The sequence below is a fragment of the Impatiens glandulifera genome, chromosome 5 (genome assembly GCF_907164915.1).
Source record: "Impatiens glandulifera chromosome 5, dImpGla2.1, whole genome shotgun sequence".
Classification (NCBI taxonomy): domain Eukaryota; kingdom Viridiplantae; phylum Streptophyta; class Magnoliopsida; order Ericales; family Balsaminaceae; genus Impatiens; species Impatiens glandulifera.
This window is the reverse complement of record NC_061866.1, coordinates 43,482,222-43,500,556: the sequence shown is the minus strand read 5'-3', so window position 1 is coordinate 43,500,556 and position 18,335 is coordinate 43,482,222. Positions and strand designations below refer to the sequence as shown.

Genomic DNA, 18,335 nt, shown 5'->3' with positions numbered 1-18,335 from the left:
TTAGAACAAATTCATTAATGGACAAAATCAAGATAACAGTTTGAAATGTACCAATAAATGCACCAACTCTAATTTGGTGCTTGGACAATAAACAACCACATAAGCGCACATTCAATCATTAAATTAAAGTCATCTCTACCCTACATTTGGCTTGGCAAAACTTAAAAATAAAATATTTCAAATAAATTTATAATTTATTTATTCAAACAACTCAATACAACTTTGAATTTGCACATTTCAAACAAAAAAAATCAATATTAACATATTTGAACTATAATACAAAATATAAAACTCTTTAAACAAAACAGAGTAAAAAATATGCAATATATTTATGTAACTGTATAAATTTCTCATAATTCTAAGAATAATAGTTCCTTAAATTTGAGGAGATGACCTCGTAATATGGGTAATTAGTTGGTGATCAGTGCATAATTTTAAATGCGCTGGTGACCACCTCATATTATTTTTTGACGAAATTGTTCATGTCGCGAGACGCACCCCGGTTGCGAGAAGCAACCGGCATTTTTGAGACGTAACTGACAATCGCAAGATGCATTCGCGAGACGCAACCGATAATCACGAGACACAACCGGCATTCACGAGACGCAACCGACAATCGCAAGACGCAATCCAATTGTGAGACGCAACCGATAATCCGATTGTGGACTTTTCACATGACATTCGATTGCGTCTTGCAATCGCGATAGGAAAAAATTCGTCAAAAAATATGAATGGTCACCAACGCATTTAAAATAATGCGCTCGTCACTAGCTCATTTGCTTCATTTAATTTTTTTTATTTTTTTTTAGGTCATTTTGTCAAATTTCCCTAAATTTGATGGTAAAATTGAAAATATTGATTTATTATATAAGAAACATCAGATTATTTACATAATAATATATATTTTATTGTGGAAAGCATTATTAATATACAGTAATTTTATATTTGCGATGCGATGCGTCCTCCATAAAACTCAAATCACATCATCATCACTATTCATCGTTAAATCGTTATTCTCTGTAAAAGCTGTCTCCTTTCCGATTCCAATTTCCACGATCCTTCCTGCAAAAGCACAGAATCTGAAAGGAAAATCGAAGAAGATCAAAGTAATCTATAATCAATTTTGGCACGCAAAGTAAAGAGAACAATAACTGATTCTGTATTCTCCTCCCTCCGTCCATTTGAATCAGTTACTATTCTCATTACAGAATCCAATTCAGGTGCGAAGGAATCTACAGACTAACCAAGTGGAGAGAAGCTTCAGACTACTGAGGGTTTTAGCGATCTTTTGAGCTTGAGAAAGATTTTCATTAGCTTGATCGTTCCTATTTGTCTCTCTTTAGATCGATGTCAATTGTCATCAATAGTTATATGATTTGAAGAGAGAACATGCTATCGAATCATCTTCAGGAGGACGGGTTGGAGACCGCCAAGCTTGTTTGGTCTCGGCTGCCAAATTCAGAAGATGGTGAACGTGACGTTGGAACATCGAAGAAAAATGATGGAAGCAGTGTGGAGAGTTTAGATTATGAAGTTATTGAGAATTATGCTTATAGAGTAGAACAGGTTTAGTTTTTGTTTTAACCTAAAAGTTGATCTGTTTATGTACTGAGAATGCTTACAAATGGAAATCGTACAGTTATCTGCTTCTAAAGATCAACTGTTATCTGCAGGCACAAAGAGGGAAGCTTTATGTTGGATTCTATGTAGTTATGAAATGGTTCCTGGCATTACTTATTGGGATTGGTAAGAAAACACCTACTGGAGTTCATTCTTTTTAAATATTCCAGTCTTTACTCAAGCTGCTCATTTGGATGCACTTTCTGTTTCTGGATCTGAATCTGGATCAAAATGAGAAACTGTCAATAAATTTCTTTGGAAAAACATTATTTCTGTTAGATATGGATCGGGTGAGATCACGTTTGTTTGGAAATAGAACTTAGTCAAACACTGATTCAAAAATTTGTTGGCTGTTTCTTAGGAACAAGATTTGGATTTCCTTCATTTTGGTTTGTTTAGCTTCAACTGGCTAGAGCCTAGAAGCTTTCTTTTACTGTATAGTCTGTGAAAAAATCTTCCTTTCTTCTATTCCTGAATTGCCATTCATCTTATTTCCAGGTACTGGATTGGCAGCTGTATTCATTAACATTTCAGTTGAGAACTTTGCTGGATGGAAGTTCTCATTGACTTTTTCTATAATTCAGAAGTCGTATGTTGCTGGGTTTTTGGTATATGTGCTGATTAACTTGGGTCTAGTCTTGTCTTCTGTATGTATTATTACATATTTTGCACCAGCTGCGTCTGGATCTGGTATTCCTGAAATTAAGGGTTATTTGAATGGTAAGCCATTATGTTCCATATTTCTTTAGAGATTGCATTGCATTGCATGTCAATCTTACATTTTTGGAAAATTTGCTTCTGATGTTTCTACTCTTATTGATATGCAGGCATAGATACCCATGGTGTTCTCCTGTTCAGAACCTTAATAGGGAAGGTCTGTTTTTATGCAATTAATTTCCTTGGAATCAACAGGGTTCTGCTTGATTTGTAGATACACTAAATTGTATTTTACATATTCCTTTGTCAAGATATTTGGAAGCATTGGTTCAGTTGGAGGTGGTCTAGCCCTTGGAAAAGAAGGCCCTCTTGTGCACATTGGTGCTTGTATTGCTTCCCTCCTTGGTCAGGTAGTGTTTAATTGTTGTGGTTTTGTATGTAAAAATAAATAGATAAAAAAAAACTATTGTATTCATGTGAAAATAAACTTTAGAAGAACATTTCATAAATGATGCATTTACTATCACTGAGTTAAGAAAACTACATGGTTAGGATTTGATTCTGGAGAATTGTATTTTGAACTTTGCTTTCCATCTTTCTGTATTCTTTGTATCTTGGTTTGCTTATGAAGAAATTACTTGTAACTCCTTTCAAACTGTTCTCACTTGAGCTTTTCGTCTTTTCAAGCAAGTTCTGTTTTTCTTATCTATTGCATTACTTTTTTCAATTTTGATAAGATCATATAGTGATACTCTTGATAATAATTTGTTGTATTAATTATTCTTGAAGGGTGGAACCACAAAGTATCATATTCACTCAAGATGGTTACATATCTTTCAAAGTGAACGGGATCGTCGAGATCTTGTGAGTGTAACTTTCTATATCTAAGTTTGATAATTATCTTAGTCTGGCAGATTGACATGTTGATTCATTATATCTATGCAATTTTATTTTTTGATTACTTTTTCATGTTCAATGACATCATCATCATAAAAACTGCATGGTTATGTTTCGACATTATTATTTTTTTTTCAAAAAAGCAGTTTAATTTTCTGGGAATATCTTGAAACATCTATTATCCCTGTTCAAACCATTTGTTTATCAAAATGTTATGTAATAGCATTGTCTGGAGGCATGCATGTCTACAAAAATAACTCAGGAACTTGGTCCCATATGAACTCCTTATTTTGTTAATTTTCACTCTATTAAAAGTCCTTTTTACTTTGATCTAATTATCATCTTTTGTTTCTCTATAAAGTTATTTTAATCTACTTTCCTCTTATCTTATAACCGATGTTTCCTATGTTTAGCTTACCGTGTATATGCTCTTTTCTTATCAATCTATCTAGTTTCTCCTCATCTCAATTCTTAACAATCTCATTCTATTATGTTCTTTTTTATTCGAAGCATACATGTCTCTCATGTAACACATAATCATGACTTGAAATTATTAAATTAATTGAAAATATTTAATGTTTTTATTTAAAATGTCAACTTTTATTAAAAAAAAGCGCAAGATGAAAATATGAAAAGATTATGAAAATATTTAATATATTGTTGCATAAGATATTACAATCATTTTTCTTGGTCAATGTGTTCTCTGTAATTATTCTGATAACTATTTATACTGATATACATTAAACAACAAATGATTGAGATGAAATATATATAATAGATTTAAATGATAATGTGTGGAAACATATGAAGAAAAATAATATGATAAACATGACGCATGCCCAATCATACTACGAGTCATTAGCAGGCAACATGTTATATAAAATCTTGTGTATTTACATGAAGTTAGGGAAAAATTAATAATATGAAACACTAACTTACTTTCTAGTAATGAGAAGAGTGATGTTCGATTTGTAAGTACATATAGAAATAGGGTTATCCTATTAGTGAGAAGAGAAACTGTAGAGTTAGATTAGTGCATGAGAACTTGAAGAAAATATGTGATTATTCCCTTTTAGTAGTAGATATTAGTGAGAAGTGATGTGTAATTGTCTTATTTTCTGGTAATAACTTATTGTTTAGCAGAAAATTAATATTTGTTTTTTGAGAAAAAAAAATGTTAGTTAAGACTATCGAGGGCATCTAAGAGAAGTTGACAGTTGTCTAACCCATCCACTTGACATCAACACTTCATCTATACGATATATTTGTTGCTTTATAGTAGTTGAGAACTTGTCTTGTAGTTGCTTAATATATTTAATTTTAATTTCATTTAAAATCCTTTATCACATAAAACTAATAAGCATATATTTTTTAATCTTTTGATCTGTTGTTATAACCACTAGTTATTTCATGCATCTCTATCAATAATAAAACTTAGTAAAAAGGTCAAACTGCTTCATCAAAGCACAATCTAGTTCAAAGGTGAACTTCTAACTAAATCAATTTCTTCTAAGAACTTGCAATGCATGATTATATTCTCTTAAACTTTCCAAATTGGATCACATTACATCATCCCATGACCCTCTAGAATTGAATGAAACAAAATTGTGGTTAGGCTGGTGAGAATTCTGTTGAAAATTTCTATTTGTTATCATTGAGATATTGACTTTCCTTCATATTTTTAAAATAAAGAGGGAAAAATTGGAGAAACAAGGGGCATTATTTGATATTGGGAGATGTTATCAAATATTTGTAATTTAATAAGAACAAGTTTGTTGATGGTCATGTTTATGAAACGTGCCAACACAATACTACCAAATATAAATTTATTTCTTACTTATTACATTTAGTTGCTGATTAATTAAGTTAAGCACCCAAAATAAACAAAACGTGATAGTAACACCATAAGCGATTTGATATAATCAGAAGATCGGGTAGTTGAATTTTCCATACAAGTTGTGGACGGTAAAGATTCTTTCGAAACCCTTTGATGATTTGATCCAATTAGAACTTTAAGGGTCCTTAGTCCTCCATTATAAGTTTGTGGCCAATCTGACCTTTACTCCTGGAACTTAAGCATCAAAAATATTTTCTCTTTGCTGTATCCTAAATTTTCTCTGGAATTGCCTTTGTTATGGATGTTTTTTGCTAAATTATATTCCATATACTCTGACTTGCTCCTATTGTTTTTTTTTTAAAATTGTTCCTACTAATTTTGTATCCTTATTAATAGCTTGTCTCCAAGTTTTCATCGGCATTCACTCCTCCAATTTCATCAATAAGTTAGTGTCATCTATTAAGAAATTCACGTATTTCAAGAACCAATATGATATATCTTAAACTAGAATTGTGTGTATATATATATATATCTTGAAATTACATTAATAAGAGAACTATAATTTAGAACGAAGAGAAGATAAGGATTAATGGGGGAGAGATAGAACTCTAAGAGCAAGGGTGAATACAACAAGGGTGAGAGAGAAACCTTGAGAGATTTCTGGAAAAGTATATTCCTTCTCTACAGATCAGGATCTCTTCCTTATATACCCTTCAGCTTCCATAGCCGAATATTATGCAGATTATATTCTCTTCCTTATATACCCTCCAGTTGCCATAATCAATCTCACATTTTTTGCTAACTGCCTTATTAATAATTATTTATTTCCATATTAATAATTATTTATTCCCATTTTAGATTATTCTAGGAAACTTAACCCTAACGATCTCTCATATCACAGTAATTGCCACTAAGACGTTTTCATGTCTTTGTGTTTCAAAAATATATATCTTCATAAATGTATCAAGTACTCATATAAATGTGTGTCACAATTTATTGTTTAGTAGTAGTTATAGGCAGTTAAAAGTAGTCAGGGTAGTTATGTAATTTCTATTCAAGTAGTAGGATGTAATCCCTTTATGGGATGTGGAGTTGTTATTGAAGATTCAAGAAGTTGTTTCTCATCTCTTTTCTGGAACACACATCACTATGTTTTTACGACAGGGCACTCAACTTACTCTATTCTAATTTAGGTAACCTGTGGATGTGCAGCTGGAGTTGCTGCTGCCTTTAGATCTCCAGTTGGTGGTATTCTATTCGCTCTAGAAGAAGTTACATCATGGTATTATTATCTTTCTATCTCCATGAATCTGTTGGTTTGGCATGCAAACTTTTATGCAATTTATGTTGGTATTTTTACCCTTACTCTTTCAAACTGTAACTTCATTTTCTTTTGAACAAATTCAAATGTGTAACTTCATTATATGCATTTTAACAAATATTGATTTATTTTAACTGAAGGTGGAGGAGTCAACTTATGTGGCGCGTCTTTTTTACTTCTGCCATTGTAGCTGTTGTGGTGCGTACAGCAATGGGATGGTGCAAGAGTGGAAAATGTGGGCATTTCGGCACTGGTGGTTTCATAATTTGGGATGTCTCAGAGTGAGAATCTGGAGTTTGATATGTTTGTTTATTTCCTTGATATTTGTGATTTTCTAACTGGTGTTCTCTCTAGTGGTCAAGAGGACTACTCATTTGAGGAGTTGCTGCCCATGGCTGTCATTGGTGTTATAGGTGGTCTTCTTGGTAGGTTTAGATCTCTTTCTCGAATCTTCTTTTGCATAGTTTACTTATTTTCTGGGCTTGTACAAGAGATATATGTTTCTTCTTGTTATGCAGGAGCCTTATTTAATCAGCTTACTCTTTATATGACTTCTTGGAGACGGAATTCCTTGCACAAGAAAGGCAACCGAGTCAAAGTAAGCCTCTGACTGTCATTATGAGGATTGAGATAAGTTATATTTTATTTTTTGTATTAACTATTATAGTATATTTGCTGATCCTAACTTGTCATTTGCAGATTATTGAAGTGTGTCTTATCTCCTTGATAACCTCAGCCATTTCCTTTGGATTACCACTTTTTAGAAAATGCACTCCTTGTCCAGACTCTGATTCAGACTCTGGTATTGAATGCCCTCGTCCACCAGGAATGTACGGGAATTATGTAAATGTAAGCTATGGATTTGACTTTGATATTTCTGATTTTGTTAATGTTTTTGTCTGATAATGACCTCAAACACTGGATAGTTACTAGACATCTGTGTTGCATGGCCTGAGGTTTGATGAGCTGCCCTTTAGAGTGTTAGAAGAACTCATTTGACTAAATACTTTTTCTGCTTTATCAATTCAGGGTTGCATCATGTGAAAGATAAGCATTTGGTGGTTGTTTTTCATATTTTTCATGACATGTATGTACTTAAGTTATTTGCATCTTTTTTTTTCTTTCTTTTTTTGTCGTGGGTGGGGAGGAGGGATAATTCTCGTTTTTTGTATAGTTTTGACCTTTCGCAAGCAACATTATTGACTCAGGATATCTTGATATAACATTGGCTATGTACTCACAGAAGTAGAGGAAATACAACACAACCTGCACAAACACAGGAAATTGGTTTTGGTCATGATGTTATGTATCTTTTGACTTGGTTTGGAGTCCCTTTTAATTGTAGACAAAAGAGATCCTCCTTTTCATCTTTTGCACCACTCAAACCTCATTTTCCTTATCCTATGAGTGCTTCTAATTATTTTTGGGTGCTATTGCAGTTCTACTGTGGCAAGGAGAAAGAATATAACGACCTTGCAACTATCTTCTTCAATACTCAGGTTTAGAGAGAGTGACAAATTTAACTAGACTCTATTTATTTTTCCAGATTTCATCACACTTGTTTTAATTAATTCAGGATGATGCCATAAGGAATCTATTTAGTGCAAAAACTATTCATGAATTCAGTGCCCAAAGCCTGCTGACTTTTTTGGTATGCTCACTTTCATTTAGAAGAAGTTGCATCTGCATTGTTTGTCTCCTTTTAAAATACATTGTCATCTTGGATAAAGACTATTTATATTATAACAGTTTTTTTTTTTCTAATAATGAATTAGTCTGATTAAGTATTTCAGGGCACTATTCACATCTTACAGTGAAGTTCATCCACATTTGTCATTGCATTTTTTTTTCTTTTCTTTTTTGAAATACATTGTCATCTTGGATAAAGACAATTCAATAGTGAACTTTTGTTACTTTTATGTTTTGTAATTAAAAGATACAGATAGTCTTATTTTATAACATTTTTTTTCTTCTAAAAATGAATTAGTCTGATTAAGTATTCTAGGGCATTATTCAGATCTTACAGTGAAGTTCATCCACATTTGTCAATGTTTTTCTTTTTCTTTTTCTTTTTGAGAACGATGGGCTTCGCTTCTCATTCGGAGTGCGACTAATTCCTGCGGGTTAAACATATAGTTTGTAAACACACTCAACCAATTTAACTTGACTTGTCGCCTGACAGACTCAAACCCAAGACCTCAGGGAGACTCAGAATATCCTCCTCTTTTTTTCGTTAGGCTAGTTTGAATTGGCCCTTGCTGATTATATTTGAATTTAGTAAATCGTTTAACAATGTTGTTGTTACTTTGCTTTTATGCCACATATGAATATATACATACATGAGGTCCTGGGTTCGAGCCCGTCAGACGGCAAATTCTGCGTCTGGTTAAATGATTAATGGTTAAATGATTAAGTGTGTTTGCGGGCTACATGCTTAATCCGTTGTCCCGTTTTCGTTCTCAAAAAATATATACATACATGGAGAAGGATAAAAATAACAAAACTATTAGTTGTGGTTGTTCGGATGGAATAATTTTTTGGACTAAGCAGTGAATAAGTTTAAGTGTTTAACCTCTCATGTATCTTTCAGGTTATGTTCTACTCCTTAGCAGTGGTGACATTTGGGACTGCTGTCCCTGCTGGTCAGTTTGTTCCTGGGATTATGATAGGTTCAACATATGGGAGACTTGTTGGGATGTTTGTTGTCAGTTTCTACAAAAAGCTTAACATTGAAGAGGGCACGTAAGTCAATCAATATAACCTGTTTGAAGTAATCAGTGATTCACTTATTTTCTTATAGCTTTGTAATAAATGGATACACTTTTATCATATGTGCAGATATGCACTACTAGGAGCTGCTTCATTCCTTGGAGGTTCCATGCGGATGACAGTTTCATTGTGTGTAATTATGGTTGAGATTACAAATAACTTGAAGCTCTTACCTTTGATCATGCTGGTTCTTCTAATATCCAAGGTACATCATTCTTTTGAAGTCACATGTCAAAATCAATATAGGTGTTCTTATCATATATTTCCCTGTCTTGCAGACTGTTGGGGATGCATTTAATGAAGGTCTATATGAAGAGCAAGCTCACCTAAAGGGGATTCCATTGCTTGAATCAAGGCCCAAGTACCAGATGAGATATATAAAGGCAAAGGATGCATGCGGAAGTCAACGGGTACTTCTAAGAAGCTTTCATTTCTATATATTTCATGAACTTTCTTAATATCCTTTTTTTTCCAAATATGTCATCACGTGGTACTTATTGTTTACTTTGTTTTTTTCCATTATGCCTTCAATATAAAAATCATCTTATAACCTATTTTTTGACAGGTGGTGTATTTTCCATGCATTGTCAGGGTTGCTGATATAGTTTCTATTTTAAAGAGCAATAATCACAATGGTTTTCCTGTAAGTTGACACGATCCATTGCAGATTTTCATTTTGAAATCTTCTGTTAAACTTCCACGTTACATCAAATACTTTAAAAACATTCAGGTTATTGATCACAAGAGAAATGGAGAAACACTTGTTATTGGACTCATGCTTCGCAGGTGATGAATCATAAAACTCTTCTGCCATTTTTGTTTTTGCAAAGGACCAGTTTCTGGAGGAAGCAATATATTCAATTAGTTTGAGTCTCATTATCAGATTCAGTTACCATGGATTAACTCAAGAAGCATTTTATTTGTTTCACAGCCACTTATTGGTACTTCTGCAATCTAAGGTAGATTTTCAACATGGTCCTTATCAATCTGAATCAAGAGGTGGTTCCTTGCCTATCAGGTTGGTGGAAGTTAAATAGGTTGTTTTGGTATACACTTTTTCATGTTGATGGTGAACCGAAAAAAAATCCACAATGATCTAGAAATTAATCTGGATCATGATCAGAAATATCTCTATACCAAATCAAACGATTACATTATAATTTGTCTATCAAATGAAGCAAAAAAAAATCATACTGTAATCAGGATTATGATCCATAACAAAAAAATTACTTCAATTTTAACTTTGACGGTTTTTCAATGGGATCATGATTGTGACAAAATACCAATATCTCCATTGAAATTCTCCAGGCACAACTTAAGTGAATTCGTGAAACCTGTTTCAAGTAAAGGAATAACGATTGAAGAAATCCTGCTAAGTCCGGATGACTTGGAAATGTACATAGATCTAGCTCCATTTGTTAACTCTTCTCCTTATGTTGTCCCAGAAGACATGTCTTTAACAAAGGTAAAAATGGTCTATACAATGTTTAAAATGGAACACTGGTTAGTTATAATGATTTGATTTCAATTGATACAGGTGTACAATCTTTTTCGTCAACTCGGACTAAGACACGTGTTTGTTGTTCCTCGTGCTTCTCATGTTGTTGGAATGATTACAAGAAAGGATTTATTGATCGAGGTAGTTCATCTTGAATTATTTGAAATTTTTGTTAAAAGTTGGTTACATGTTTGGAACTTATGTAACATGTGATGCAGGAGAATGACGATTATGGGTCCTTAGAACTTCAATCGACTACTGTAAGGTCTCTCTATCTTTCTCCACCTTCATAAATTTGTAATTTTTCGAACAAATAATTCAACAACCTTTATATTCCATGATTCTAATGACGACATAGCAGAGGCCAGAAGAAGCCCGAGAGAAGAAGACAGTTCACTCGTAATGGAGACGCAGAGCTTCCACTTCTGAACATGTAAAATTTTCCCCAAAAGTCTAATTCTTTGTTCTTCTTTCCAAATTTTATTACTATTCAGTAGTAAAAAAACCATTGAATGTTCACTGGATAGATTAGCAATACCACAGGTCAATGTATTATTAGCAATAGAATAAGTGTACCATATGAGACCATTCTCTAAATGATTTTTTTATAAAATATATAATTTTTTGGATGTCTTTTTTATGTGTGTTAATGCTATATTTATCAAAGTACTCTTTTGTAATCTCTCTTTGTTCAATATTTCATTATAGTATATTTTAATTTTGTTGTTTAAATAGTACATATGTAAATATAATAACAAAATAGGTACCTTTTTTCTAAAGCTCTTATGTTAAATTATATAATAAATAACTAAATTGTGAACTCCTTAATGGGTTAAATGAAATTTTGCACCTCTTTTTTTAAATCTCAAAATTTAGGAGTCCGGACAGCAGATTCGGTTTTACAATTTAGAGGTTTTTATTGTTAAAAAGTTATAAAAAACGAGATTTTGTGTTAACGGTTTTAAACATCGTTAATTTATTATCTATGTGACATTTATAAATAAATAAATGAAAAGTTCATGTCATTAAATTAACTATCAAATTTTAGCGAATTGAGGATTTTAACTAACATTTAAAATTTGATAGTTAAAATTCATGATTCTCTGGAATTCGGTAATTAAATTAGTGGTATGAATTTTTTACTTATTTATAAATGTCACGTATATAATAAGTTAACGGTGTTTGAAACCGTTAAAGACAAAATCTCGTTTGGTATAATTTTAATAATAAGGCGCTCTAAATTGTGAGATTTGAAAGGAGATATCTAAAATTTCAATTGACCCAAATAATGAATTTCAATTTGACAATTCCATGTTATTTTTAGAATGGGCATTAGGAAGGAAATCATTCCCGATAATGATTTTAAAAAATATAGAGAACATCTATTAGTAGCGTTACTTGAAGATTACCCATCTATATGAAAAATAATAATGTTAGACCAAATTAAAGAATTTGCATCTAAAAATTAAGCATGATCAATTTAATTTTGAGATTTTAATTATAAATAATGCAAGTCAATAAATACAAATTAAACATTTTCTTCTATTGTTTCTCTTTTGATAACTTTTATTGTGATTTTCATGTTTTTAAATAATTGTTTAAAAAAAATATTTTTCTCAATCATTCTTTAAACCTTTGTGTCTATCACTTTTAATATAATCATTCTTTCTATTTCATAAGTTACTATTGGATAATCAATTTAATTGTATATCTTTAAATAATCATATATCTTAGATAGATTACACTTGTATCTAACAAAAAAGAAGAATTTAGCTAGTTTAAATAGGATCAAAGAATATCTTTCAAAATAATCAAACTAAAGTTCAATTAAACAGATTAAACCACATGGTTCTTTTCTTACTGTTTAATTATACATGAACCTGTTATTTCATTCATTCTACTACATCTGCCTAATGAAGGAAGAATAATAGAGTAGAAAGAAAGCAATTGAAGATCAATCATCAAGTGTCTTGTATTTGCATTGCCAAAGAATATATATATCCCCTTTCTAGTAATACAAACAAACCCATATTTTTTTCTTTTCTAACAGCAAGAAAAGAGGGTAAATTAATCAAAAGTCTACCAACTTTTAAGTCTCTTCTCTAAAATTTAAGTATGATCAAGAATCAGGCTGCTGCTTTCTATGCAATGCCTCCTCCAAGGCATGCAGATTTAAATGTGAGCTATTATGGCAGTAACATAGCAAGCAATAAATAATCTGTTTAGTTACCACCAAATAGAAAAATGAAGAAGAAGAAGAAGAAGAAGAAGAAAGATGGAGAAATCATGAATGTTCATTCTAATCTCTTCTTCTTAATACCGTCCAACTGCAACTCCTGCCGCCTCTTAAGGTATTTCTGAGCAGTTGCAGTCACAATCTTGAGGAGGAAGTTCATGATCATGAGCCACACGATAGTGTTCCAAAACGAAGTAAATGACATACCCCACCACTTCTTCACCTGAAAAATGTTAAAAAGTGATGTCTGTCAAATCAGTAACAATTGGGATTTTTTGTATCGAAACTTTTCATGTTGATTGTGAACCAAAACATCTACATTTGTTATGTTTTTAAAAAACCATAGTGATCTCAAACATAATATGGTAATGATCAAGAAAAAATCTCTATACAAACTGAAGCAAAAAAACTACTCGATAATTTGGATCTTGATCTGAAAAATGATTTGTATAACAATGAAGCAACACAAATCACTATTTAATCTGGCTAAAGATGCAGAAATAGTCTATTTGTAATGAAAACAAAAATATCAAACGGAAAAGATCATTTTCAATTTTAACTTTGTTCTAATGAAATTGTGACAAAATATTAGTTTCTATTAAAAAGGAAACACTACCTTCATATTTGGAGAGGGATGAGATGAGGAGCTAGCCATATACTTTTCTTTAGCTGCGTGCAATTTGGAAATAACATTGGGCAGGATTGCAGACAATCCAGGTATGAAACTGAAAACCCAAATCAACTCATTTTCAATCCAGTCCAGAAGCTGATTGTTGCAAACCAAAATAATAAACACCGTCTGCATAAGGAAACACATAATTTAAGTTACAAGAGAATGCAGGGAATTCTCAGATGATAAATCTTTCGGCTTCTTTTCCCTCAACATATTTATATTTATCAAGATAAAAGAAGATGATATCACTTAGCCATGAAAATTCAGAATGAGCAGAAAAAAATAAGACATACCTGTATGTGAGTCTTAATAATGGCCTTCCCAATCAGTGTTGCAAGGAAAAACTCCCAAAATGGAATTCCGAATTGTCCACACATAATACCAGCAAGATCAAACAAAGGATTCGGTACCTACAAAGCACATAAGCAGTTAGTTGAAAAACAGTGTTATGTTTTTGAAATAATAAGTTAGGGTATCCTTACATCATGGCATTAAGAAGTCTCTCTGTGCATAGTAATAGACATCTAACCATCTCAGGAAAATGACAGGAAGAGGAAACTAACTTCCTACCATTTTTTCTAGTATTCGATGTACTGTAATTAAATGGGATTATTAATATTATTTATTAAGCTAGACTGTCATGGGTCTGTGTTGGTATTGTGGTAAGTTTCCTTTCCTCATTTGAAGCAGAAAATTGTGTTTAAAGGGAAACACACTAAACTCTCCAAATAAACAATGGGAAGAAGGATTCTCAATTAATCAGAATTCAGAACATTCTCAAATGATCAGAATGAATGCTTTAAACCCATGAAAATGTGAAGGTGGTAAAACTAACCGATGCAAGGACTAGAATCGTGAAGAAATTCAAATATTGTGCGTGTGAGAGCAACCAGCGTTTCATCTTATTTAGACGAGAAGCTATGGCTCCATCGTCTTTTGTGGAGGAAGAGTCCAATTCTTCCATAGCGTCTATTTTACCACCTGATAATTGGGCTGCACAGAAAATAGAATAGCCAATATTAGCTTTCAATAAAGTCTAATACTAACCCTGATCACTTGCTCAAGCACAGGCTTCAAACTAAATTAACCAAGATCTCACACAGGAAAGCATATCCAATTAACCATTACCAGACATGAAGAAGAAAAATCTGTTTGAAATAGCGGTCCGAAGACAAATCTGATCAATGATTGGACGGACATACTGAGCCTACTCAGTATCATGAATTTTCATATTGATCATGATACAAAAAAATTACATTTGTTATGTTTTTTTTTTCAAAAATCACAATAATCTATAAAGAAGATAGTCCAGATCATGATTTTATAGAAAACAAAAAATTACAGTATAATTTGGTTCACGATCTAGAAAATATCTGGATCATGATCAAAACACAAAATCTTATACCAAACGAAAAAAGAAAAATCACTTTAAATTTCACTTTGGCGATTTTCCATTGTGACAAAATAGCAGTTTCCAGACAGGCTCATTGCATCCATCAATATGACTGTCCCTCATATAGACATAATCAAACACCCCCATAACTCAATATGATCAATCAGTTTTCTCTTTGGAATTGGGCTTCATTTTATAATGTGATGTTTTCTATTAGATTTGAAGTCGCCTATAGAAATTAGAAACAAATATAAACAAACACACCTGCTCTTGAGATGAAATATGGAGGAAGTTCTCCAAGTGCAGTCCCAATTCCCCACAACACAGCCTCCACCTGAACCTGTGGCAATATGCTGCTGAGTGGAACTCGAGAATCATGCAAAGACGAAATTAATGGAGGTCCAAATTCTGAGCAATCCTTGTCAAGCCATGATGGGACTCTTTTCAATTGTATTGTGTCATACAGACCATTTTTAAGGTCAACTCGACCACATTGCATTGCTTTTATTGTGAAAAAGGCAACATGAGGACCCAGATAGAGCACAAATGTATGAAGACCAGATCCTGCATGAAATTAAAATCACAGCATAAATTTTGTTCATCATTATTCATCACATCCTTAACAGAAGCAAATATTAATCCACCGCCGAAATTCAGATAATACAATAACATCTTATTCCCAGTTCATACGTACTTCAGATCTGTGTACTGAATTAAGTAAAAATAAAGAAAAAGTAAATGAATGTGTTGCTTATGATAGATCAATATATCAAATGTTTGTACATATCCAACCAAGATTCTACAAGTCAAATTAAATCAAATTGACAACTTATTGGTCCTCACCCTCTTGTGTCATACAAGAAAAGTTTATGACTCAAAATTATTGGTTCTCGTCTCCAAACCAGATGCTTGGGGGAAAACCCCATAATTATGTGTTGACTAGTAATACAAACTTTTAACATTTCAAAATAATAATAGTAATAAAGGATTTATCTGCAATATATAATTTTTTCGAAGGGTGAAACGTGCCAAGTAGGGGTTCAAACCCGCGGCCTTCCCCTTAAGAAGCCCACTCTAACCACTGAGTTACACTACAATAGCTATTTACACTATATATGGATGCATACAAACACAAAATTTAAGGTTTTAACATAAAATTATGTGTTAAATATTCTCACCAAGACCAATAGACGATGCAACACCGAGTGCCACCCACCATAGTCCAAATTGTAAATATTGGCGTAGCTCCTCCACAAGCTGAGTTAACATCAATTACTCATTATTCTAAAAGATATCTAAACTATACTAGAGGAAACATTGACAGAAATAAGTAGGACTAATCTCGTACCATTTCATGTGGACCATCAACTGTCAGCAAAAATATTGCAGGAATAAGGATTGCAACGCTCAGAAGCAAGAACCAAACACAATGGGCTAAAATGTATACTACTGATTTTTCAACATAGCTCATAATTGCCAAAGAAAAGTATTTCAAAGTTTTCAAAGGTTGTGTAGTTAACGTCAAATTTTCTAGCTCCTTTTGATGCCTCGCGTGAATTCCTGCATATAAGGCAACAAACTAGACAATGAGACTAGAAGAAAAGCATTAAAAATGGAACTGACTGGTTTACAAGTTCTTCAATATGTTCAATTTTCCATACGTATGAAACAAACCTTCAGACCAATGCATTTTTATTAAAGTTCGCATGATAAACTGTGACATACAAAACCATATAGCGGAATAATTCCACAAACTGGGAAAGCAATGATTATTTCATTTCCTTTTATCGATCACCTTAAGATTGACCTTCAAACAAATACAATCAACTTTCCTAAAACCTAGTAAATGAAGCAAGCCTCCATTTACCGATAAAAAGGTAAAACCGGTGCAAATGGATAGTCTTTTACTTTCCTTCAAAATTAAGCTATTATTCAACTTCACCTCAGAATTATAATTGGCGGATCAATAAACCTTGAAACTTATTTCAGCACTCTACTATTAATTAAAGGCTTGCATTAAAACTCCATTACTTAAGAAACTATGCATATCATTCGATTTTTTCTTTTCTAAGCAAACTAAACAAAAATACTATAAGAAAATCGACTATTATAAGAGGCGCCTCACTTTACTTTTACCCACCCCAATGCTTTACAGAAATAACGCATGACTAGCTATGTTGAAACAGTAGGTGAAGCATTTTCAGTCAAGGTTGACTAATCTCTATCTCCTTCATATTGTATACAAAAACTATTTCTCAAATTCAAATCACAGTACTCACATAAAATTGTGTACAAAAATACCTAAAACGTATTATCAAATGCTTCCAAACAGGACCATGATATGCAGTTATCATTATCAAATTAAGTATCCAGAAAATTGTGTAATCATTGACCCAAAAAGCATTGTTCTTAGGGTATTCTGATCAACATACCAAAATCAGGACTTCACACATCCTTCAAATTTAAGAACTTGTGTTCCATTTTGGGATCAAACTAAGGATTAACACTTTAACAAAAACAATAAACATTAAAATGGATCCATAACTAGCAAACTGTTGAGGAAAATTGAACAAGAAACACTAGAAGTTAGATCGAAAAAAATAGTTAAAGACTTGCCAGTATTATCCATCGTTGAGTTAGAATCTCGAGAAGCCGAAGGGGGAGAAGATTTGCGAGAGGAAGATTTTTTCTTTGAACCCATTTTACCGTTGTCCCTCAAATGCTCTACATATATTATTATACACACATATTATCTGCAGACAAAGACACAACTCAATGAAATTAGATTCAACCCAATAATCTACAGATCCAACAAAGACAAGGGAAGTAGTGGAGATGATGAAATCGACACGAAAAATAAAAAACACATTACTGGGTTGATTGGTGACGATATAATAAATCTTGAAATTGGATCGCGTGTAAGGATATATGCGAAGACCTAAGCAGGAAAGGAAGACACTTTGCTAGAGAAGATTCTCTCTCTATACTGGGATCTTTCCTCCGTCTGCTTCGTTGCTATGAGAAGTGCAAAGAGATGGGGGAGGGAGTACAATACACGGAATTCTTTATTTCTTTTTTATAGATTGTTAAAATTAAGATATCAAAATCTATTTTGAAATGAAAATTACTATTTTATTTATTTATTTTTAAAGTATTAATGGTCAATGGTGATAGAATAAAATAAAATATAAAAACACTTTTATAATAATATGTTTTAAAAAACTTAATATATAAGTATTAAGTTTATAAGTAATAGTAATAGTAATAGTAATAAAAAAATATTTAAAATAAAAAAAATTAACTAAATAAATAAACAATAACAAATTAAAATAAAGTATTTCAATTCAATATAAATAATTAAATTTTATAATAATTATAACATTAAATCATAATAAAGAATAATAAAAAGTTTACTTTTTATTCAAATATATATA

General features: G+C 32.1%; 2 protein-coding genes across 3 annotated transcripts; one reads left to right on the top strand and one right to left on the bottom strand.

The window, feature by feature from the left end:
- Positions 1 to 996: 996 nt before the first annotated feature.
- Positions 997 to 11,225, top strand: LOC124937753 (chloride channel protein CLC-d-like). Its single transcript, XM_047478072.1, has 23 exons — positions 997 to 1,566; positions 1,674 to 1,746; positions 2,119 to 2,340; positions 2,448 to 2,494; positions 2,589 to 2,687; positions 3,067 to 3,141; positions 6,205 to 6,293; positions 6,473 to 6,613; positions 6,687 to 6,757; positions 6,851 to 6,930; positions 7,032 to 7,181; positions 7,772 to 7,831; positions 7,909 to 7,983; positions 8,923 to 9,074; positions 9,171 to 9,306; positions 9,380 to 9,511; positions 9,667 to 9,744; positions 9,832 to 9,887; positions 10,033 to 10,119; positions 10,410 to 10,566; positions 10,639 to 10,740; positions 10,818 to 10,864; positions 10,961 to 11,225. The coding sequence occupies exons 1-23, from the start codon at positions 1,390 to 1,392 to the stop codon at positions 11,034 to 11,036; spliced, it is 2,382 nt and encodes a 793-aa protein (XP_047334028.1). The 5' UTR covers positions 997 to 1,389; the 3' UTR covers positions 11,037 to 11,225.
- A 1,316-nt stretch (positions 11,226 to 12,541) lies between these two features.
- Positions 12,542 to 17,952, bottom strand: LOC124938711 (vacuole membrane protein KMS1-like). 2 transcript variants are annotated; one of them, XM_047479207.1, is made up of 9 exons: positions 17,840 to 17,952; positions 17,518 to 17,654; positions 16,250 to 16,461; positions 16,080 to 16,158; positions 15,166 to 15,465; positions 14,344 to 14,501; positions 13,802 to 13,918; positions 13,452 to 13,634; positions 12,542 to 13,058 (listed from the first exon to the last, which is right to left on the bottom strand). In XM_047479207.1, exons 2-9 carry the CDS (start codon positions 17,600 to 17,602, stop codon positions 12,894 to 12,896), a joined length of 1,299 nt encoding a protein of 432 aa, XP_047335163.1. In that variant the 5' UTR covers positions 17,603 to 17,654; positions 17,840 to 17,952; the 3' UTR covers positions 12,542 to 12,893. The 2 variants fall into 2 exon arrangements, with proteins under 2 accessions (XP_047335163.1, XP_047335162.1); XM_047479206.1 differs by having other exon boundaries at positions 17,774 to 17,948.
- Between the last annotated feature and the right edge of the window lie 383 nt (positions 17,953 to 18,335).